The sequence below is a fragment of the Lycorma delicatula genome, chromosome 7 (assembly GCF_047948215.1).
Source record: "Lycorma delicatula isolate Av1 chromosome 7, ASM4794821v1, whole genome shotgun sequence".
In the NCBI taxonomy this organism is placed as follows: Eukaryota; Metazoa; Arthropoda; class Insecta; order Hemiptera; family Fulgoridae; genus Lycorma; species Lycorma delicatula.
In genome coordinates, this window is record NC_134461.1 from 41985593 (window position 1) to 42011829 (window position 26237).

A 26237-nucleotide genomic window follows, 5' to 3' on the forward strand; every position below is an offset into this window, starting at 1 on the left:
TTATTCACTGGAAGATTTTCTTAAAATTCTTATTCATTTCAATAATTCTATAACGAGTCGATATTTTTTTTATTAATGTAATAAAATTCGGTTATTTAATTTAAAATTTAAAAATCAAGTAGAATTTTTTATGCTTATAGTATTATGTTTATTAAAGTATAATAAGAATATTCAGCTAAACACTGACCTAGTTGTTAATGTAATAAATATACGTATTAATATTACGTCATGAATTTTCAAGTTGAGTAAGTTTCATGCTATAATAATCCGAACAGCAAAATGAATATATTATTATAATGCCTGTAAATTACATAATAAAAATTATACATTATGAAATTTTTTCCTGGTAAAAATTATTTTTACAAGAATTTTTAATTTTTTCAATCGTTCGATATATTATCTCGTCGTGTAATTACAGATATCAGTTCTTTTATTAAAGTTTTATTAAATATGAAAAGTTAAAAGTTATTTTTTTTTTTGTTTCCGCTTCTTAAGTAACATATTGTTTAAAGAACTTAAAAGGATTTCATTTTTTTTTCAAACAATAAATGTTTTGTTTTGGGCAGTTAGAAACCCGTTTTTATATTTTTTGTAAAAACATTTTTGACGCCACAATATAATGCAGATAATTTAAGTTCCAATCTTTTTAGTTTTCAGGCGAATATAGGGTGGCTAATAGCTAATAGTTATAAAAGGGGGAAGTATGTTTATCGTATCAAAAATCGGGTATTTTACAAATCTTTTGTTTTAGGGTTCAACTAGTTCATCTAGAAAATTCGTTCTCAGAGTGAGCGATAACGCCCTTTCTGTGGGCCTGGAGGCCCACAGAAAATTGGGGGCGTTCAAGAGGTCTAGGAAGACGATGGCTGATTAAAAAAGGAGAAAAAATTATGTTTTCCTGATATTTAAAATTAAATAGCTTCTATACCAGTACAAAAAAAATTAAAGGGGCCTATATTTTATGATAAAAAATTATTGTATTCAAACTACTTTAACTGTGCATCCAAGAGATTTAGAGAGACGATTAAAAAAAAAGCTTAAATACTCTACTTTTTGCAGTATGCTTCAGATGTCAAAAATCATCAAATTAAAAAAAGAAATCTGGTTTTCAATAAACTCCATTAAAATCTAAGACTTTAGCTTTAATTTCTCTTTTTCCATGTATCTCTACGATATTTCTGAACCGAAATATTCCACTTAAAAGAGAAAAGGCTACTTTTTTCTTTAATGCGGCATATCTCCCGATCTAAGCAACGTATTGATACAAATAAGCAAGGAAATTATAGGGGTTTTTAAATGCTATTTTTAAGAGCGCAACTTAAAAACAGCATTTGCAATTATTTTTTTTTAACAGATGGTAAAATTAAATATTTTGGAGGGCGCTAGAAAATCTTTTATTTTTAATGTGGGCGCTGGGCGAAAAAGTTTGAAAATCAATGTTCTAAACCAAAAAAGCATATGTATGTTTGTACATATGTGTATCGCACTACTTTTAACTGAAGTGATTTTTTTAAAATTTGACTCAAATATTTCTATACATGGAGCATCATCGATCGTATTAATTTCTTTTTTTCAAAATTTGTTAAGGGGATAGGGAGACAGCGAAAAAACTAATTTCCATTTTTTCAGAGGTTTAGATAAAATTTTATTAAAGGAAAATTAGTTACGTGCAATGCATATATAAATAATCAAAAAAGTCTTTTTAAAATAATCAACCCCCACCTCCTTAAACTGAAACATTTGTTTTTTGCTTTATCTCCCTTCGGTTTAATTATCTTCAAAAGGTTATACTCCATACATAGAGTTATCAAGAAATGTCTACAATTTTTTTAAAATTATATACCCTGGACATAAAATGCAAAAATTATTTTTGCAAATTTTCTTTTTCTTATTTTAGCGTCTTTTTTTTCTTTGAAGAACGTTAGTTAAAGAATCCTCTACAAAAGTAACAGTTCCTCTTAATTCTGATTTTTTTTTTTTAATATAAAAATTTAACTTATTTAGTGAAAATTTCAAATTAAATAAATCTTAACATATGTTTAACACCATTTTTTCTTTTTAAAAAATAAAAAAACGGCTTGTTTTAATAGAAAAATATTTAAAAAATAAGTTTAACAAATAATTATTTATTAATATTTTTCTAATGAATTGCTAATATTAAGATTAAAATAATCTTTTTAAAGGGTAGAGGCAACATAATGCAGGCTACTCGCATCGACATCAAATTTCTGTCTTCACATCAACAAAGATAGGTTAAGTCGTTTTTCCTTTTATGATTTTTGGCGAAACAATTATATTTTTAATTTAAATAAAATTTTAATTTTTTTTTTGCTTTATTTATGTTTACCTTCGTACAAAAAAGTGTTTTTCATTCGTTAATCTTGTTTGATAATTAATATCAAAACCACCAGGTGTATTAAAAGTTAGATTGGCATTCCATCATCTGAGTTTTGAATTACTATTTGGTAGTTTGCCCTCGTAGGAATAAAATAGTTTTATATTTTTATTATTTTAATTATAACCCAATAATCAATAAACCAGTTTTTTCTTGGGGTTACTTCTCTAACTCAAAAATGTTATTCAATTGCCCCTTAGATATATGGTTTACATTATAAAAAAAAAACCTCATTAGTACGAGAAATTGGAAGAAATTAAATTGTATTTAACTTTTTGTATACGTATTAATCCCAGATAAGATCCATAAATGTATTTTTTGAGACTACGTTTAAATATTAATCTTATAGGAGTAATTTTTTGTTTTAGGTAAAATCTTTCTTTATTCCGTTTATTAAAAAAAGTATAATATTTTATTTAGTATGCATTATAAAAAAAAAATTTGAGCTTTTATGTAAGGAAATAAAAAAAACCATTTAATGTATATTTTAAAATTTAACTATCATTTTTATTTGAATTTATAAGTAGTTTTTCCCCTTTTTAATTAAATTTCAATTTTATATTTTAGTAATATTCATATATTTATTAACTGATTAAATTCATATTAGTTTATTAACTGCTAATTTACTCTTCCATTAAAATTTATGCAATAGTTTTCTTTATTTATCGTTTTAATTTGGGATAAAAATTCTGCAAAATTAAAAAAAAAATAGCTACAAATGTTATTACGTCAGCGAACAGGATTTTATTCTACTGTTCATATACTTATAATTTATATCTTTATATAAAATTTAATTACTTCCTTACTTCACTATATTGTTTTCTAATTTAGTTTTATATATTTTGGTAATAAATCGGCCGATAAAATCTACTGTTTAATTAAAAAAATAATTAGGTTTTAAATAATAGTGTATAAAAGGATAAAATTAAAATCTTCCCTGACGAGTTATATTATAAATATACTTCTTAATAAATGTAAGACTAAAATTGTAAGCGTTAAAGTCTCTTACCCAGTTTATTGTACTCACCAATAAGGGCGATTGCTGCAACGATCGATAGGAGCGTTGTTGTAGATGTCCTGTTGCTCTTCATGGCAGTACAGTCTGCTCTTGACTGAAGCATACGACCTTGCGCTTGTCTTTATACCAGTTACTTTAACAACCAGTTAGTTACTGTACTGTTGTTACTGCACTGTTTTTGTTACGTCCTGCTCGAACTAACTGGCCCCGCACCGGTACTTCACTTCTTAAATTATTTTTTCCTTTTTAAAAAGAAAAAACCAAAGCGATACTTTAAATAATTTATTCGATCGTATTTCGTTTTTCGATTGCGATATCTTCATGTTACATAAAAGATATTATTGTTACAAAAAAGCCTCGGCAATAAAATTGATTTTATACTTAAGAATTGAACCTGAGAATTGAATCTTAGATTTTTTTAATTTAGGAAACATACAAATAAGCGTGTTTATATTCCCTATTGAATGTGGGATATAAATTTAGTTTTGTGCTCTTCAATTGCTGTTTAGTAGAAACCCATAAATTTATTACTTTTTAACTAAGTTGAACCTCTTTCCGAAGAGTAAAATGTTTTCAGAAATAATTATTAAAATCGTATTTCTCTTAATGAAGTCTTTTATACTTCTTTCTCAGCGTAAATATATATGTAGCCCATTTGAGTCATCATCATTGACAGGTTGATTTTATTTTCTATTCTTTTTTGTATAGTACTAATCTAACCTCAGCATAATTATTACATCCTACGTTCCGTGATAGCTGTTTTATAAATTTATATCTTTTTCTTCCTCCACAGGTTTTACTATACGTACTTACCTCTATTTCCAGATTCTACCTCTAGATTCTAGAGATTCTATTCTGTTCTATTCTATTTCCAGATTCTGGAGATTCTATTTCCAGATTTACCTGTCCACTAATCTAGTTCTTTTCTTTACAAAGAATCTATCGCAGACTTCTTTCTTTTTATTTTGTATTTTATCGATCCATCTTATTTCTTCAATTCTTCTGTATTCTTTTCTTACACCAAATCTATTTTTTCCTGTCTTTTTCTCTTAACTACGTTTTGCTACTAGAAAGTTACACATTGCACGTTGAAATTAAAAAAAAAAAATTAATCTATATTAGATGGTAGAAGCTATCCTAGTACCTACCTGTTTTTAGTCTCTACCTTATCTCGAACAACTTTATTAATTCTACTCCCAAAATAGCAAAATTTAGTTACTAAGTATACTGATGCAGTATACTTATCTATCTAAATATTTAATTCCTCATTATCCTTCTTTCTATCACATTTCATTAAAATTCGTATTATTCTTATTCATTTTTAAAATAAACCTCACTTCTACTAATAAATTCATGATATTCAGAATTTTTTTGTGAATCAATACAACAGTGTCACCGGTGTTTTTTTAATATTTTTCATTTTGGTTAGTTAATCCACCCTCAAATTTGTCTCGATTCTTGAATTTTTTGGATAAAAAATAACTTAAAATAATAACGGTATAATCGAGTAATATTCAATATTATGAAATAATCGTAGGTTCATGAAGGAAGAGAATATTTTACAATAACTAGATAAAATTCCTCCCAAAATGACCTTTCATTCTCAATAACCAGTATATTGTAGTAGATCTACTTAGTGAAAAATACAATTATTCATTCTTCACTCCTAAACAAGATGCATTTCTTAAAGGTTTGGTTTATTAAGAAATACTGAAAATAGGAAAAAAAACAGTCTTGTATTATTTCTTTTTATCAGAAAATTTAAAAAAAGAATTGATTATTATTTCTAAAAATATACTTGTTTCCTTACTGGAAAATAGGAAGTGAATTATTACAGTTATCAATATCATATTTTTATTACTCATTTTCAAAGAAAAAAAATTTCCTTATTTATTACTTTTGTAGTTGTTATAATTTTAATAACAAATGCCGATGAAGTAATTATTATCATGTTTGCACTTCTATATTATCTTGTCTCAAGTTCTATTCCTGCTAAAGGTATAACATTTTTTAACCTGTAATTTTATTTTTATCTTCTTTATTTTTGTTATACGTGTGCAAAATGCCAAGTCATAATAAAATTAAAACGTAAAGTAAAATGGCGGTGCGTAGTTTTATGTACTGTATAATTATGCCACTGTGCGTGATCAGACAAAAAGGTCTAATACGAGAACATTTTTTCTAAATACTTTTTGTGTAGCTTGATTAACGAAAAAGTATTTGCATTTACAGCTTTACTGTACTGTAACTACAGATTTCATTCGCTTTCACTAAAGAAGTTGATTAAAAATAATTGACTAACATTGTATTCGAACACTAGCGGAGAATACAGCATTCTGTTTCACACTCGGCCGGATGAATATACTGCAATGCATATTTTTTTAATTTATTTTTTACATATCGATGTCATTTTTAGTAGGACGTAGATCTCGGTTTTCAGCAGAAAGTAAATTATTGATTTTTAAATTCGTTTTGAAGCCTGTTTGGATTTACAGACTTGAATTGTGGGGTACAGCGTGCAACTCTAGTATTGATATACTTGAACGCTCCAAAAAAAATCACTGCGGTAAATGATCAACATACCCTGGTACATAAGTAATAGGCTTATATATAAAATGATCTTAAGTTGCGAACCGTTCGGCAGGAAATCTCTGTGGTTAGCCTCAAAATCGTTTGGATCGGCAACCGAATTATTTGGCGGTCATTAGTTAAAACGATCATTGATTTTTCAAGATTGCTGAGGAATAATATTCTTGGTTTACCTTATCGTTTCAATTAGGTGACTTTATGTTCTTCTATTTCAGAGTGCTCTTCTATTTCATTATTAAGTCTTAAGCCTGGCAACTGTCACAAGCCTGCCACAGGGTCTGTGGCAACTTAATCATATTTACATATTGTTTAATTATCTTGCTCAACAGATTGTAAAGTTCCTGTGTCGTTATAATAATAATATTAAAAAAAAAAATTAAATTGTAAATTAATTTATTAAAGGTTGAAATAAATTTAACAATTATTAACAATAACCATTTATTTATTATTATTTATTGATTTATGGTATTCATTATTAAAGACAAAAATCGCAATTTTTTTTCTTTACGTGGCAGTAAATCACAGATTCTACAAGCACTGAACTAAAATTAATTAACATATTTTATTTAAATTATTTTTTCTTTTTTTTAGAAAACCCAAAAAAGTTATAATTATATTTACAAGTACTCTTAATGTAATAATTATTCTAAAACTATGACAAAAAAAAAACCTGGAAAACTTATAACATAAAAAATAAATAAGTACAAATCTAAACAAAACAAACAAACAAAAACAACTTAGGAACAGATTTAATTAAATTTTTTATAAGTTCTTCAGTATATTAATATGTACGTTATTTAATTGTCTATTGTTTTTTAAAAATTATTACTAAAATGTATATCTATACTGCAATAGTAGGTGTTTTTTTTTTTTTATAAACACATTAATAACGAACATTAATAAATTTGTTTCAAAATATTTATTTTCTTTGTAACTATTTCTATTATTTTTCTAAGGCTTTTGTTGAACAGAGGCACATTAATTTTCTATTTAAAGCACATAAAAGTATTCTGTTTAATAATTAAGCACTTTTCATCTTTATTCAACATAATTTTTTTATTAATCGCTCAACAAAAATATTCCGTATTATTTTATAACAGACAAAATATGTATAATTTTTTTTTATGTATATATTTATAACTTTCGTGAACACTGAGGTTAAATTAATTAATTGTAATAATATTTACAAATATTTTTCCTTTCTACCTTGATTTAAACTTTATAATATAGTCTAATTATTTAACATCTTAATATAATTTAATTTCTGATTAATCTATACGAATATTGTAGTACAATTTTTTTTACAGAATACCATAAACTTTTAAAATTATAAAAAAATAACATTGAATATTTCATCCATATTTTAATACATACACAATAAAACCTAACATTTTTTGTACGAGAAATTTAAAAATCCCAAAAATATGTTAATACATTTTTTAAAATCTTTTTTCATTAAAAGTAAAATAATTAATTTGTAATAATACCAATATCGAAATAATTTTAAGATCGATTTAAAAAAAAAGTAGGATAACATTAGAAATGTATTTATTTATTTTAGTAAACAAAACCTATTTAAGTGTTAACACACCATGCAACGAGGTGTTTCATTTTTCAACATTAAAGTTAAAGCAGGAAAGAATATATATATTAAAAATTAAATTTATTCATTTTTTTTAATATAGTTTTTTCAGATAATTATTTGATGCAGAAATTTATGCATACTATTAAACTTTATGTAGAAAAGCGATTATAAACTTATTTTATAAATGAACTTGCAGATTATCTTTTCTCATACCCAAATGTTTTCGTAATTCGAATGGGTCCTGCCCATATTTATTTAAATTATAAAATGTTTTATTGTATGTATTTTTTATAATGAAAAAAATATTTATAAAATAAGTAAATTTAATAATTATATAATTTATTTCATAAATAAATTTTTATTGAACATTTACAACTCATTAAAAAAAATAAAAGTAAATACATTTTAATACTGAATTTTATTCAGTATTCGATAATTTTTTGTCCTTAGAAACCCTAAAGAACTTGATATAATTAAAAATAGATGTAAAAAACATATTAATTAATAGTTTTTGAATTAATTCGATACATTTAAAACAACTTTTTAAGATTAAAATTTTTTCTTTATAAATAATTTTTTTATTAACTGAAGAAAAATTGTATTTAACAAAATTAAGTTAACCCTTATTATATCTAAACTAATCGCTAATTGTGTATTATATATTCCTATTTTTTTGTTTATATTTTCAGAGATGCACCCATACATATTGTCACTTAATAATTAACTACGTTCCTGTCTTAAACGCCGGTACAGGATAGAATATATAAGAATACATATAATTACATATTTTGTATATATTCTTTATACATATAATAAAGAGTTTGTAGAGATTTTTCTCGTTATAGTACATTTTGTAATTACGTTCACGCTCACACACACTCATACACAGACGCTATATTTAATAGTACATTTCTCTTTCGACCCAGCCGCCCGGATGATGTCGCATCCATAGTTTCCTTAATTCATCGTAAATGAAAATTACAATCGCAAACGGTACGGCCGGTAACCACCACTCCCATCGTACAGGATACGTTTTCAGAACTTCACTCATTCCGGGACAGTAGGAAACGAAGCAAGCCGCTAACGTTTCGAATACCATTCCGAAATTCAAAACCCAGTTGTTCATACCTTGATGGCCGATGGAATTATATCTTGTTTTACAAATAATTAAATCCGCCCATTGTACGACCACGATAGCTATGAAAAACGCCGTGTGACACGTATATTCAAGGACTTTTCTATTAGCGTACGTCCATTCTTGTCCGTATGAATCTTCCAGATCGTTCACGGAATTTGAATCCCACGCTTTACGAATACCGAACAGATGTCTCGGCCACCATCCGCTTTGCGCCATAATGACAAAATATGAGAAAAATCCTGCCGCGGCTTCTATCACACCTATCTGACCGTAAGCGACAAATATGAGTTTCCTCGTCACCAATTTGTCTTTCCTAGGATTTCTCGGGTGTCTCCGCATGATATCCGATTCCGGTTTTTCGTAGGCTAATGAAATCGCAGGCCACATGTCCGTTCCCAGATCGATACACAGAACGGCTACTACGCCTAGCGGAAGAGGTATGCCGCTTACGATAAACATTAAAAATGGAGATATTTCAGGGATATTTGACGCCAGAGTATAAGCTATTGATTTCTTCAAATTATCGAAAATTAATCTACCCTCTTCGACTCCGGTAACTATCGATGCGAAGTTATCGTCGAGTAAAATCATATCGGCCGTTTGTTTTGACACGTCAGAACCTGTTATTCCCATAGCTATTCCTATATCTGCTTTCTTTAAAGCAGGAGAATCGTTAACTCCGTCCCCGGTAACGGCGACAATCGCACCTAATTTTTGGCAGCCTTCGACGATATGAAGTTTTTGCGTCGGAGAAGTTCTAGCGAACACTATTTCTTTATGAGTTCTTAAAATGTGTTCTAATTCTTCAGTGCTCATATCCCTCAGCCGTGAACCTTGTATCACTATCGTCGTCGATTCTCGCGGATCCAGCGTTTGTATCGGTACCATTCTCCTTTTTGCGATGTCTTCTAACGTTTCCGATCCTTCAGATATGATGCCGACCGATTTAGCGATAGCCTTAGCCGTAATCGGATGGTCACCCGTTACCATAATTACTCTTATACCGGCCGTTCTGCATTTTGCTACCGCATCCGGTACTGCCGGTCTAGGTGGGTCGATCATCGACATCAGTCCGATGAAACATAAGCCTTTCATAGGAAAATTTGGTTTTTCCGTAACAAATTTAAAACCCAAAGGATAATCGCTACCGAGTTGTAGTTCACAAAAACCTAGAACTCTCTCTCCGTAATTTCCTAATTGTTCCAATATAAGTTCTATTTCTTCTCGGATTTTATCATCCATATTTATTATCTCACCGTCTAATCTAATGGTCGTGCAGCGTTCCATGATCCTTTCCGGAGCACCTTTCATTACCAGCAAGTGCTTGTTGGTATCCGGCATTACGTGAATCGACAGCTGGAATTTATCAGTGGAATTAAATGGAATTTCGCATACTTTCCTGTAACGTTTTCTAAAAGCCATAACATCACCTTCCGCTAATTCTGAAAATTTTAATATCGCGGCTTCAGAGGCATCTCCCATAACGTCTTTTTTTAATATTGGAATGTTATCTTGGCCAGGAATAAATTCAGCTCTGCTGCATAAGCATCCTCCTCTGTATAATATTTTATATTCTTCGGTTTCTCTATCTAATACTCCTGTCGGATCTTTAAAATAATCGACTTCCATAATATCTAAGTTGTAACTTAAATGAGTTACCGTCATTCTGTTTTGCGTTAACGTTCCGGTTTTATCAGAACAAATACAAGAAGTCGAACCTAATGTTTCGACGGCTTCTAAGTGTTTAACTACGCAATTTTTTGACGCCATTCGTTTCGCCGTTAAGGACAAACAGACTGTTACTGTCGCAAGCAATCCTTCCGGCACGTTAGCGACGATTATACCGATTAGAAATATTACAGCGTCTATCCATTCGTACCCTAGAACAAAAGCCATAATAAAAAATGTTATCCCCAAAAATATCGCCCAGGTAGATATAATATGCATGAAATGATGAATTTCCTTAGCGATCGGTGTTTCTCCGGTCTTTAAACCTGACGTAAGACCGGCGATTCTACCCATTACCGTTGAATCACCGGTTAGAATTACTACTCCTTTTGCCGTTCCTTCGACCGCATTAGTCGAAAAAAAAGCGAGATTTTTCGTTTCTAATGCGATATCGTTCGTACACTCAATAGTCCTGGCCTGAGGCTCTGATTCGCCCGTTAAAGACGAGTTATCGACTTTAAGAGCTTGACTTTCGATTATCCTTATATCGGCCGGTATCCTATCGCCGAATTTCACAAAAACTACATCGCCCTTGACGAGTTCCGCAGATAGCACCGTTTTCGTTTGTCCGTCCCGAAGAACGTTAGCGTATTGCGGCACCATCGTCTTAAACGAATCCATGATTTTTGAACTTTTTGCTTCTTGAGAATAAGAGAAGATACCTGTGAGAATAACGACGACCGCTAAAACAATCCCGAGATACAGATTATCTTTAGGAGCGTCTTCAGAGATCGTAAATTCTATAAAATAAGCTATGTAACAAAGAACGGCACCGATCCACAATAATATAGAAAACCCTTGGAATAAATGTTTTGCCATTACTCTCCAAAACGGAACCTGCGCTTCAGGAGTCAGACTGTTTGGTCCATCTCTTGCGAGAATCTGTTTAGCTTGTGCACTGGTTAAACCCTTTTCCGGATTCGTTTGGTATTTCTGATAGAATTCCGGTAAGGGAAGTTTGTGATCTTCTATTTCAATCTCTTTCTTTAAATTGTCCAATTTTTGTGCCCTAGCATCCTCCCTAGATTTTTCCCTATCGATAGCTAGGGATAACGTAGATACCATTAAATCCATCGCAGGCATTTTGAATTTAATGTAAATTAACTATCACGCATACAGAAAATAATTCGACTATTATAAGTTATACTTTCTTTAATTTAAAGAAATATACGTTTAAAATTTCTCATAATATCGAAGTGGAAAATATACGAACAAGTATTAAGAACATTATAGTCTTTACAAATACGTTTTAAATTGACGTAAACACTGTAGAAAATGTTCTGATGTCAGAAGACGTGAAATTAATTCAAGTTATACGACCTTCAAATTGAGAACTCAGTGCATCAGATGACTGGCAACTTGAATAACACAAAGAATTTGGGCCTCGTCATCTTCAATTAATGATGACCCAAATTCTACAAAATACACATATCTGGACCTGTAAATGAAAAAAAAATCATTATTAAAACATTTTCATTGCGTTAAAAAAAATTACATTTTTATGTAATAAAATGTTATAATGTTTTTCTGTTGTTTTTTTTTTTAAATGGGTAGGAAGAATACTAGAAAATACCAGTATAAATTCTTTTTACATCGGTATCGAATTTTTTATTTTTATTTTTAATGGAAATGTTCTGTACAGTGAATAGTTCTAATAATTCTCAAGTAAATATTTAAAAAAATCTTTTTTATCTTATTTCATTAAATCAAGATGAAGGAGTTTAATTTTTTTTATGTAATGTGTTTATAAATTTAATTTTGTCTTTACGAATTCTTATAAACGCATAGTAGTTAAACAAATAAATTGTAATTTTTGTTTTGTTTGGAAATTACGTTGTTTAACTAACGGATGAAAATCCAAAATTAAACTTTATAAGAAATTTTTAGATACACCCTTTTCCCGCGTACGTTAGTTTTGTTTCGGTAATACTTTTATCTAAAATAGTATGCTTATTGTTAATTTAATAAAAACAATTATTACGCTGCTTAGTAGAGACATTTCATGTCGTCTTTAACCGGGTTTTTTGTTATGGGATTTTTTTTTGTTTTCAGTCATTTCACTGGTTTGATGCAGCTCTCCAAGATTCCCTATCTATTGCTATTCAATTCATTTCGGTATACCCACTACATCCTACATCCCTAACAATTTATTTTACATATTCCAAACGTTGCCTGCCTGAACAATGTTTTCATTCTACCTCTCCCTCTAATATTAAAGCGACTATCCCAGGATGCCTTAATATGTGGCCAATAAGTTTGTCTCTTCTTTTAACTACATTTTTTCAAATGTTTCTTTTTTCATCGATTTGCCGCAACACCTCTTCATTTATCACTTTATCCTCCCATCTGATTTTTAACATTCTCCTATACCACCACATTTCAAAAGCTTCTAATCTTTTCTTCTCAGGGACTCCGATCGTCCAAGTTTCACTTCCATATAAAGCTACGCTCCAAACATATACTTTCGAAAATCTTTTCCTGATATTTAAATTAATTTTTGATGTAAACAAATTATATTTCTGACTGAAGGCTCGTTTCGCCTGTACTATTTGGCATTTTATCTCTCTCCTGCTTCATCCATCTTCAGTAATTCTACTTCCCAAATAACAAAATTCTTTTACCTCCATAATATTTTCTCTTCCTAATTTCACATTCAGTGGTACATCTTCGTTATTTCTACTACATTTAATTACTTTCGTTTTGTTCTTGTTTATTTTTATGCGGTAGTTCTTGCGTAGGACTTCATCCATGTTGTTCATTGTTCCTTCTAAATCCTTTTTACTCTCAGCTAGAATTACTATATCAGCAAATCGTAGCATCTTTATCTTTTCACCTTGTACTGTTACTCCGGCGGATCTAAATTGTTCTTTAAAATCATTACCTGCTAATTCTATGCAAAGATTAAAAAGTAACGGGGATAGGGAACATCCTTGTCGGACTCCCTTTCTTATTACGGCTTCTTTATGTTCTTCAATTATTATTTTTTCTGTTTGGTTCCTGTAAATATTAGCAATCGTTCTTCTGTCTCAGTATTTGAAACCTAATTGTTTTTAAATGTTGAACATTTTATTCCAGTCTACATTAACAAATGCCTTTTCTAGGTCTACAAATGTCAAGTATGTTGGTTTGTTTTTCTTTACTCTTCCTTCTACTATTCATCTAAGGCCTAAAATTGCTATCTTTGTCCCTATACTTTTTCTGAAACCAAATTGGTCTTTTCCTAACACTTCTTCCACCCTCCATTCAGTTCTTCTGTACAGAATCTAGTTAAGATTTTTGATGCGTGGCTAGTTAAGATAATTGTTCTGTATTCTTCAAATTATGGGATTAATGACTTATAAATTTAAAAAAAAAACAGAATAGCCTCCTTTTTACTTGTGAATAACTATAACTCATTTTTCCCTAAGGTGAATAACTCATTTTTCTACTTTGGTGAATTAAAAAAAAAAATTCATCAAAGAATAACCGGTTTAAAGTCTACTTGGTACGTAAATATTATTAAATAAAATTACCGAAATGAGATTAATCTACATAAAAAAGATATGATCTTAAAATAATAGACATTACTGTGATCTCTAATCAGCAGAACTTTGTATACATTTATTAAATATTTAATTTTAATTTGAAAAAAAGGTTAATTATCAAGGTATATGATTTTCCCTTACTTACTTACACGCGTGCGCGCGTGTGAATATAAATATGTATCTTATTTTAAAGAAGTTCTTTTTTGATTCCCTATTATCGGACCTTTCCATTAGACATTTTTTTTCGTGTTTCAGCCTACATTAATATTTTTAAAAACTGTATTCAAATTTCAAATTTTCAGGGCATTTTGGTGTTTATTATTTATTTTTGTAATATTAACAAAGTACAGAGAAAATAAAAACTAAATAAGCAGTTATAAAGGTACTACTTTTTTTCTGTTTAGCCTCCGGTACCACCGTAAGGTATTAAACTTCAAAGGATGAATGAGGATGATATGTATGAATGTAAATGAAGTGTTGCCTTGTACAGTCTCAGGTCGACCATTCCTGAGATGTGGTTAATTGAAACCCAACCGCCAAAGAATACCGGTATCCACTATCTAGTATTCAATTGTTATAAAAGTACTAAATATTCATAACGTTCAAAAATTTTAAATACCAAAATTTAAAAATATTATAGAAATATTATTCATATCGGAAAACTGTCAGTAGTTTCATTGATATCAAGCTATTAACAATGAAATATAGTAAACAAATAACGCTATTAAAACTGACCTTTATTTTATCTGGACTAGGCCTAAACTAAGAGATTAGAAAAATAACTTTCAACTTTAAACGATTTACAATTTTTTTTTGTTTTGTTTGTTTTAACAAGCAGTTTTCAGTTAATGTCGCTTTAAGTCGATATGCACTTATATATATGAAATTGTAACACAGTTGGTGGTGTTAATTTTTAAGAGGGGAAAATATTGTTTGGTAGATTAATTGCTAATAGTAAAATTTGATGAACAATTTTCATTAGATACAATCTGAAATCAGAGACTAGTAGTTTACTTCGGTTAGCTTTTATGAGATTTAATCTACAATTATTTTTGTCAAGAAAATTCCATTTTACCTTTAACTAATAAATAAGAAAGCTTATATTTCTTACAATAAGAATAATAATAACAATATTATTATGAAGTTGATTTTAGTAAAACTTTGGCTCTCTGTAGTGTTTTAATTTTTCTCGTATTGTTTTACCACCCATATAAAAAAAGTACAGAAAAAATTATTTTGTTAAAATCCTTTCAGTTTACTTAAAAAAAGTCTATTTCTGGTGTTTTAGTCGGTCGATTTTAAAGAATCAGCAATTGAAGAAAAAAAATCAACAAAAAAAACAATCACACAATTTTATTTTTATACATATACAGAAACACAACACAACGTATCATACATAATATATTCAAAACGTTAACAGGCAGTTCAATTATTGAAAGCCAGTTCATTATAAATAAAAAAAATATGTAAAAAATGTTTTAAAACATCGCTTAAATTAAACGCACTAAAAGGTAAAAAAAAAATAATTTTAGGACAGTATCTCAGAATGGATTTGACAACAAGTTTTGATGGTGATATGTAAGATTATGTGAAAGTCGTAGCTTCAATTGATGTTTTTGCCTATTTTTTCATATGCGTGATGAATGGACTAAATTGTGGGGTGCAAAGATTTGTACTTTGACATGAGTATCCCACTCTTTAGACCATTCATCACGCGTATGAAAAAATGAGCAAAAACATCAAATTTTCAATTTGAAGCTATGACTTTCACATAATTTTACATATCACCATCAAAGCTTGTTATTAAATCCATTGTGAGATAAGTCCTAAAATTATTTTTATGTTTTAGTACGTTTAATTTAAGAGTGGTATTTTAACAAATTTTCTTACGTATTTTTTATTTTCTAATTTTTAGTTTTCATAAGTTTATACTTTACAGCTGCGTTAGCGCACAAATTTTAGCGATCTTTCGGTTTTCATGCCTCCAATTTCCAATACCGAAGACAAGAGTATAGGTATCTTTAAAAGTTCATAAATCTTAAAATATTACTATATATACTCATATACAATTCAAAAAGCACAAATCTTAGGTTTCTAGTCTCGCATATTAAAATCTCTCATGCTTCAAAATTATATCAAAGTTTATATGGCTAAAGACATCAGCATGGGTCTCCATTTCACTTCTTATATCATCCACTATTTCCAGTCTGTTTTTAAACGGATCGGTACGTTTTACGGTTGGTGACTGCAATCAAAACGTAGGGCTAAAGGATTTAATATCCGGATAACCAAGATCCGGTCGATCGAGAGTGTATCCGATGCATTAAACAGTTAGCGCTCGACTTGTTGATATAAACGCCGTTTGAATCGTGAAAATCGGATGAGTGGTTGCCGAGATATTACGGCGGCACCCCCTCCCCAATTTCCAAACGACGCTCCGGGGCAAATGAAAATATTACCATCCAACGGGTATCAATGGGAGCGGATGGGCTATCGTCGAGGGAAGTGGAACAAATTTTTCAGAGCGCTAGCTCCGACCGTTTTCGAGATATTTGCGATTTAAGTACTTAATTTTCTTTAAAACTTTGGTCACTACTGTACATAATTTGTAGTAGCAGCTGTATAACCTAATATATATATCTCACTTGCTCATAAAACCATGTAAACGAAGTCGCTTAAGTTCAAGGGAAATTTTTTTCTTCACTTTATTAAGGGGCATTTTTTCAGTAATTAACGCGTTTTAGCGACTTGAAAATGTTGCTAAATTGTGTTTTCATCAGGAGAAAACCTGTATGTCAAATTTCAGAGCGAATAGATTAGCGGAAGTGCTTCAAAATTTGATTGAAAGGTTCCGTACCATGAATCTCACATAAATAGTCCAAGAGCGAGTTAACATAAGACTGGTAAAAAGATCCCAAGGTGAATTAATTTGTAAACGGTTAAAATATGTAAAGGCCAGACTATGATTAAGTTAAACATTTTTTGGTAATTCATGAATATTACAGGGGAAAGGAACGGACCAATATCAGTCACTCTGGATAATAAGATTACCTAGTGCTTCCTAACCTTGTCATTATACGTAAAGATAGAATAAAAAGAATTTAACGCGATCAGTATCACAGGTCTGTCCTGAAACAGTAATCAGCTAGCTTAACTTATCTGAGGTTAACTTATCTAATGGACTTAATAATTTAAAAAATTACTGTGATAATGAAGACGGTTATGATTTTCATCATGGAATATTATACCTCATTCTCAATATACCCCATGGGTATATTGAGTAACTTATTAGATTTCGTTTTATGATAGGGGAAGTTTTCAACTCCAGTGTAGGAAGCAAAGTCCCTAACAGGTTTATATAGGTACATAACAACCGGTAGGCTTTTTACGTAAGCCATCACCAGGCCGAAAATGTGGTTTTGAAGGAACGACTTCCGGTGGAGAGTCCGTAAAACGATGAGATAAATATCGCAACCCGAAGGAGTACCTCAGGCACTGGTCTGTCATCCCCCTCATTATTCCTCGGAAGAGGAAATCTTTACCCACAAAGAGAATAGAACATTACCTATCAACGACTTTAATGTGACCGGAAAAATTAAATATCTTGCAACAAATTTCTTTTCCTCTGGTTGTCGGTTTTTATATTGTTATATATTTGTATTATTGCGTTAGTATTTAAGCTACACATTTGCATACAAACCGTTTCTTTGACACGTGTGCTTTTTTTAATTAAAATTGCGTTACACATGCACATTATATCGAGTAGATATTTTTTGTAATAATTTCACTGTACATTTATAGTTAAACTAATTTCTAATTATACTATCATTAAAAGTTGCTTTTAATACAACTGGAACATATCCAAGTCGTTAAATCAAATGATCTTTGCATTTTATTTATTATATGTTGATTTCGTTACGAAATTCTGTCTGCGTTTTGGTCGTTGATAAAATAGAGTAAATGTACATATATATATATATATATATATAAAAGAATTAATATCCATAATAAAAGCCAATAAACCGGGCCAAAAAAACTTTTTTGGCTCAATCTCATCTCAGTCAGATATGTTGAAAAATTGTTTATTATGTAATTCTTTTACATTAATCGATGTTTTGATCAGAGAAATTTATACTAGTATTATTATGAAAAGTAATGAACAAAGAAATCTTTATTTTTTTTTTATATACTAAGTACAGAGAGGATTTGTAGTGGCATGGTTGACGACAAAATTTACGTTAATTTTTTGCTGTTTAATCTACCATCTATTACACATTATTTTTAGAGAAATAATAGAAAAAAAAAGTAATTCTCTGAAAGTAATGATGAAAGCTTTAGCTAGTTATTCCGTTGAACAGAGGAGTGTCATCTGTAGATCTGAATATCACTAACCACTGCTTCGGGCTTACATATTGGTGTAAAACAGTACACTTTGCTCACTGAATAAGCTAACGGAAAACCACTTCACTTTTTCTGGAATGCCTGGCACGAAAAGCTTTTTTTTTTGAGATTGGCTACATCATATTCAGGAATGGTGGGTAATTTATATTCGGTCATCTGTGACTATTGCCGCCACAGCCGCGTTATTTAAGTAATTTTAATAAACGAAAGCGTAATAAAATATAGAAAAAAGGCGAGCAGTTGAACCCTAAACTTTGGACTAGAAAACAATAAAAAAGGGTAAAAATATTTTTAAAACTATTATCAAATAGAGAATAATGACTTATGTGAATTCGTGGGAACAGATAGAAAAATAAGAAAAGGTTATATTTGAATTTAAATGTAAATTCAATCTGCCAAAGGCCGCGGTTAGTATGAAATGAATTGACTAAAGTGACGTGTAAGGTGTATAAGAAAGTATGTACTAACTATAAAATTTTCACGCGTGCTTTGCGGTTTGATCCTGAGAGTTGGTTTAGTTCTTTCTGTTTTACACGAGTTTCTGGGATGATGAAATTTCATTTTTCACAAAAAGTGTTTTATAATACAGTTATTATTTACATTTCATTTCGTGACAAATTTTTCTTCAAAAGATGAAAATAAATTAATGAAGGTCAGCTTTTTTCTTTACTTTTTAACCGTACTGGATTACTGCCCTGCATAGAATGAAAATATCTAAGAATATATCTTTTACACTGCCCACTTTCTAATTGTTCTCACAAAAGTTACGCGTTTTTCGAAATACGGTTATTCGGTTATAAACTATTTCCAAACAATACCCAATTCTCTCAGGAATGGTAATTTTTAAAAATAAATTTAAAAAACATGTTCCTTTTTGAAGTTCCGAGTTTAAAGGGTTAAAATGGAGTAACAAATGAACACATTAACTTGAATTCTTTGTGTTTTTAATCCCAAATGAACCTATTAACTTGAATTTTGATGTTTTTAATCTTCAATGAATACATTAAAAAAATTTTTTTGATTTATTTTTTTTGAAATTCCGGGTTTAAAAGGTTAAAATGAATTTTTGAAACCCGGTTATTTTTTTAATTTCTCTGTAACAAATGAAGATATCAACTTGATTATTGGTGTGTGTAATCTTCATATGAATATTCAAATATTAATTTCTAGGTTTTTTGAATTCGACCTTGAAAGGAGTGAGGATAGGTAAAACGTTTCTAACAATGATTACAAATTTTCCCCATTTCCGACTATACCAAACGAGATATTCACTCGATTTTGGCTTCCAAATTCTATTCAGATAAAAAAACGTTTTCAGGTTTTTTAAATCTTAATATTTTAAGAGGTAAAAATCGTAAATTGTTTTTTTTGCCGTTTTATGCTACCGCTATTGAATAAATTTTTATGAGATTTGGTAATATTGTGTTGGTAATTTATCTTTGCATTCTGATTATGTATTACGCAAGCGAAGCCCCACGAGAAATCCGAATACTAATTAGTAGGTCCTGAACTGACCAAACTGTTGCTCTGATGAAATTACCAGTACAATACACTGATAGTTTTTATAAATTGAGCAGGCTTTAATTTTTATTTATCATTATTATTCTCATATTTTATAGTTTAACAAAAAACTTACTGGGAAATGATATAATCACCCCAGTTTTTTCGTATTATTATTATTAAGCAAGCTTCAAACTCATCGCCTAGGATATAATGCGTCTAGTATAAATATTTTAAAATGCAAAATTACGGAAATAAATAAGATTTTACGATTTGAGAAGTTTTGTGAATTAAATAGACTGTTAATCTCAATATAATAAAAAAAACTTCCAACTAATAAAAAGTTACGCAACATACTTCGATAATAAAATTAACTGTATAAAAATGAAGTGTTTATGTACACTTGATGAGTATTTGTGAAAAAATCTTTACGAGGTGTTGAGTGAGTATGACATATGTGCTTACGTGCGTACACACACACAAAACCTAATTTTAATTATATTTTAGAAAAGTCTAGAATTTGGCTAGTAGTCAAAAGTCCTTGCTGGAATTTATTTAAACGGTTGTATTTTTGAAAATTTGCCATAGTTTATTGCCATAGTTGAATAATTTTTTTTAAATTTTACTATTTTTCTGGGAATAGTTGGAAATTCCTTTCTAAAATCATGAATATATGAATACACGTATACTTTTTAATAATTATGGATTTTTGTAGGTTTAAGCCAAACAATACGTTTGATCTTTTTACTTAATTTGAACAATAATTACTCATACATATATATATATTATTATAAAATAAGTTATAATAATTTATTTTAGTACTTGTGACTTTTTTATTCTTATCTTATGCAGAATTATTTTTATATCGAAAGTGTTGTGATTTTAATTAAATTTTCTACTATTACGTTATGCTTAATAAATATTTTTTTAAAAATAAATTTATTCTATCCGTTTAATCAAATTTTTATACATTTATTTACTTGTGATAGCAGTTCCTTAAATTATCAATGTAATCTTTTTAAAATTCCTAACTTTATCCCGCCAACATTTTGGTAACAGACATCGTACCAACTTTATATTTATACCACCTTTCTTGTCTTAAAGTGGCCTTTAAGATGATGTATCACGCAAAGGAAGTTACCATTTAAAATATTTAAGTTTACAACCCCTGGGCCACCCCTGAAAATTCTGTTTCTCGTCAAAATGTGAAGTAGTTGACCGATATCTTATCCTAAAAGTTACAGTATTCTATCTGGAACGGTTTTAAAGTTTTTGAGGGGGTTTCCATATTTTTGGCTCTATCTTATCTGTACATTTATGTAACATTTATAAAATTAAAGTTTTATTTTGAAAATGAAGTTTCTTCTTCTTAAAAAAAGTCCTCGATTTTATCACGCTAGCTAAACGATCAAATGTGGTACGTGCAAATACTAATATTTTCTTGCGCTCTCACATTTAATTTTATTGACTAATTTGAATGATTTTTTGAGGAAAAATGCGAGTATAAATTTATCCATTATTAAGAAAATGTTTATTTCTGTGAAATAAATTTATTGTTACTTTTTCAGCTAATTTTTGATCCAGATGATTCTAACAAATGAATCGTTTCTTCAACTGGACTTTTTACATTTTATTTTCACCATTCCTAGAATTTTTCATAGAAACACAATACAAATGTAGCTGACATATATTTTTGTATGTATTCTTTGGAGTTGCCTTGCAAAATGTTGATTTCAGAGTCTTATAATTGCTCCTTAATGATAACCTATGTTAAATTTTATTTTTGGATACTCTAGCGATGGAAAAATTATTTCTTTAAGTTGTTTGAATTAAATTTTTTTTTTTGTTCTTTATCAATTTGTATTAACCAATCATAAAATTTTGAAATTAAACGTACGTCGTAGGCGTTAAGTATTAATAAATTTAAATATATTTTTTAAGTTTTTTCTAGAACTTTGTAAAAACAGCAGTAGATGAAGACCTAACTTTTTTAATGATTATTTCACCACAGGAAGCTTGAAGCTTGTACATGGGAATATGGAAATAAACATTTTTCGCTTATTAAATAAAAAAATATTTTAAGCATAAAACATTTAACATTTAGAACATTAAATTCATTTGTTTATATTTTTTAATCGTAATAAAATGGAAAAACCTTGCCAACTTAACATTTCGGATCATGTTTATATAGTATACTCGTATTAACAACTCTTTATGGATATAATATAAACTTAAATTTGTTAGTTTTTTAATAAATTTATTAAGCGTTATTTTTATTACTTTGACGCATGAAACTTATTTCTATTAACATGTTCATTAAACTTTTAAAATATCGTAATAAACTAGTTGTGTAGTACAGAAAAACCTCGCCAATAAGAAAATAATTTATATAAACCAGTTTAAAATATGATCTTTTTAGGATATTAGCAATGAAAAACACCTTCTAGATAGTTATTGATCGCGTAGTTGGATTTTTTATGACACATAAAACTGTACTAATATTTTGATGTTATTAAAATATTTCGTTAGCTTTTGCTGTTCACTTATAACTGGAAAATCCACGATTACATTTTAAAAATTATACGATTTTCACGAACTTTTTGTCACAATATCATGTGTGGATTTTTGCCGTAATATTGATTAAATTATTACGTAAATGAAAATTTCTCGGCGTCTTCGATGTTTTTAATATTCTTTTAATATATTATTATATAAATATTAAATATAATATTTATATAATATTTTATTAATTAATATTCCAGCGATGAAGTTACTAGGTTTTTATTAATATCAAAACGTTACGTCCGGGTTCTTTATGTATTTGTTATTACATAATTTTTAATATAAAAATCTATTCTTTTTTTAATCCAAAAAAGATATCTTAGATCGCTGTTCTATAGAAACGAGTGTTGAATCAACTGAGATATGTTTCTTGAAACTTTTTTTCACGTGTCTGTAGAAACTTAAGAACGGATGCATCAATTTCTTTACGGTTTTCTTTAAATACCAAAAATTCCTCTAAGTAGCAAAGTCTGGAAAAATTCTTTGCTACAAAAAATCAAATTAGCTTAGGACTAATAAAAATTATGAATGATGATAACATTGAATTTGAAACGTGTGAAAATAAGCGACTGAGGTTGGAAGGAAGAATTTTTCAAATGTAAGACAGATGCTATAACTACCTCACGAACATTGATTTTTGTAGGCAATTAGTAAATTTTATTTTAGTTATCCTATTTTAAAATTTTCTATTAATTTAAAGAATGAAAAAAATTTTTTCTTCTTTTTTATAAAGAAACCCAACAAGATAGTTAGTCTCTTTCTGAAATTTTAGATTCTTGCCGGGAGTTAAACACGGTGTTTTAAGTTTAAAAAAGTGGATGAGAACGTAAAGAATTTTGAGTGATGCTATTACAAAACCGACTGAAATTTACAAAAATGTGTTCTTTTATGTCCTTTACTTATTATTATTTATTAAAAAATATTCTCTAGCTTATAAAAAAATCTACATGTAAATGGATATACGGGTACGTAAACATTATTAAAAGAATTTTGAAAAAAATTTAAAAACGTTCATCACAGCAAAATTGGACATCGCAATAGGGATTTTTTGGTATATTTTTACATTTTTATTCAAGTAATGTTTTGTCAAAATAGTCTAACATATAATCTTCTTAGAATTAATTTTGATAAATAAATAAATCTTGAATAATTGTGAAAATGTTTAGTAAAATTTTTGCCAGAATTTTTATTTTAATAAACAGAGCCTACTTTTTCATTTATTTTTTACATATTCATAATGAAAGTAATGAGAAATATTTACAGTTTTAAATGTTTTCTATTCTTGGATTACAGCAAATATGTTATCGCATCGTAATAAATCTAAAGAGAAGAATTTGCAAAGCATTTATATATATATAAAAGGTGAATGACTTTCACATGCTGACGAAACGTGTCATCTTTAAAAGGCAAACCTCATTTAAAATAGCAGAGTGAGATCTGATGTTGGCAAGTTTTTTAACTTTTGAATGTATAAAAAAAAATAATAAATTGTTGAAGACATTTCCTGTGCTGCTGAATATTTAAGTATTTTGGCACACACTAATTATTTAAGAAACAGAAAAATATAGTTTTGCGTGTGTGTACAACGATTGCTGTTAATTATTTCGTATTTTATTGTCGGCGGGTTTATAATACAATATTAATCAGAGACGTCTACTTGCATAATAATTTAGTTGGTGTTCTATAATTTTTCATGCTCTACATTTAACCTTAGGAAGAGATTTTATTGTAATCGAAGCTAAGGAGACGGGATGTCTGGAATTCTCGGCGTCTGTTGCCCCATTTCATGTATGTTTACAGCTTCTCTAAAATCTATATTATCTCATGCCTTTTCACAGTTTATACTAAAACTTTCTTCTACAAAACACATCAATAATTTTCAAGGTTTTTTATTATTTAAAGAACCTTAATCTACGTGTATTTTATTAAATCAGTAATTACTATAAATTCGTTTGATTTTGAATCTGTATTGAATATATATATATATATATATATATATATATATATATATATATATATATATATATATATTTACTTCCTTGTACAAACTAAAGCAAGTATTGTGAACGCAAAAAATTTCTGTTTTCAGATTTCAACGGAAATATCCATTTTGATCCCATTTTGAACGGAAATTCATTTTGACTAGTTTTGGCGTGACATCTGTACGTATGTATCGTAACTCAAAAAACGATTAACCGTAGGATATTGCAATTTTGGATTTAGGACTGTTGTAACATCTAGTTGTGCGCTCCCTTTTTGTTTGATTTTGAATCTGTATTGAATATATATATATATATTTACTTCCTTGTACAAACTAAAGCAAGTATTGTGAACGCAAAAAATTTCTGTTTTCAGATTTCAACGGAAATATCCATTTTGATCCCATTTTGAACGGAAATTCATTTTGACTAGTTTTGGCGTGACATCTGTACGTATGTATCGTAACTCAAAAAAGATTAACCGTAGGATATTGCAATTTTGGATTTAGGACTGTTGTAACATCTAGTTGTGCGCTCCCTTTTTATTGCAATCGACTGGACCAAAAATGACCAAAAAAGCCGAAAATCGAAAAAATTGGATTTTAGACTTTTTGTTAACTGCCGTAAGCCCTGATTGAGAGCTTTTCAACTGTATATCATAAGTGGTACTTATTTTCATTAGTTCCGTAGTTATAGCCAAATTTTTTTTTTTTGTCTTCAGTCATTTGACTGGTTTGATGCAGCTCTCCAAGATTCCCTATCTAGTGCTAGTCGTTTCATTTCAGTATACCCTCTACATCCTACATCCCTAACAATTTGTTTTACATATGCCAAACGTGGCATGCCTACACAATTTTTTCCTTCTACCTGTCCTTCCAATATTAAAGCGACTATTCCAGAATGCCTTAGTATGTGGCCTATAAGTCTATCTCTTCTTTTAACTATATTTTTCCAAATGCTTCTTTCTTCATCTATTTGCCGCAATACCTCTTCATTTGTCACTTTATCCACCCATCTGATTTTTAACATTCTCCTATACCACCACATTTCAAAAGCTTCTAATCTTTTCTTCTCAGGGACTCCGATCGTCCAAGTTTCACTTCCATATAAAGCTACGCTCCAAACATATACTTTCAAAAATCTTTTCCTGACATTTAAATTAATTTTTGATGTAAACAAATTATATTTCTTTCTGAAGGCTAGTTTCGCCTGTACTATTTGGCATTTTATATCGCTCCTGCTTCGTCCATCTTTAGTAATTCTACTTCCCAAATAACAAAATTTTTCTACCTCCATAATCTTTTCTCCTCCTATTTTCACATTCAGTGGTCCATCTTTGTTATTTCTACTACATTTCATTACTTTTGTTTTGTTCTTGTTTATTTTCATACGATAGTTCTTGCGTAGGGCTTCATCTATGCCGTTCATTGTTTCTTCTAAATCCTTTTTACTCTCGGCTAGAATTACTATACCATCAGCAAATCGTAGCATCTTTATCTTTTCACCTTGTACTGTTACTCCGAATCTAAATTGTTCTTTAACATCATTAACTGCTAGTTCCATGTAAAGATTAAAAAGTAACGGAGATAGGGAAAATCCTTGTCGGACTCCCTTTCTCATTACGGCTTCTTTCTTATGTTCTTCAATTGTTACTGTTGCTGTTTGGTTCCTGTACATGTTAGCAATTGTTCTTCTATCTCTGTATTTGAACCCTAATTTTTTTTAAATGCTGAGCATTTTATTCCAGTCTACGTTATCGAATGCCTTTTCTAGGTCTATAAACGCCAAGTATGTTGGTTTGTTTTTCTTTAATCTTCC

At 29.2% G+C, this 26237-nt stretch overlaps 2 protein-coding genes across 2 annotated transcripts in view; both read right to left on the reverse strand.

Annotated features, from left to right (window-relative positions):
- The window catches only part of LOC142327821 (protein obstructor-E-like), a 114904-nt gene extending 111350 nt beyond the window's left edge, over positions 1-3554 (reverse strand). The window contains exon 1 of the mRNA XM_075371159.1: positions 3423-3554. Coding sequence (XP_075227274.1) covers positions 3423-3516 — 94 coding nt within the window. The 5' untranslated portion in view covers positions 3517-3554. The remainder of the gene's footprint in view (positions 1-3422) is intronic.
- Positions 3555-6444: 2890 nt separating this feature from the next.
- The window catches only part of LOC142327770 (sodium/potassium-transporting ATPase subunit alpha-like), an 89690-nt gene continuing 69897 nt past the window's right edge, over positions 6445-26237 (reverse strand). Inside the window, exon 2 of the mRNA XM_075371091.1 lies at positions 6445-11891. Within this exon, the coding sequence (XP_075227206.1) occupies positions 8486-11536 (3051 nt within the window). The 5' untranslated portion in view covers positions 11537-11891 and the 3' untranslated portion in view covers positions 6445-8485. The remainder of the gene's footprint in view (positions 11892-26237) is intronic.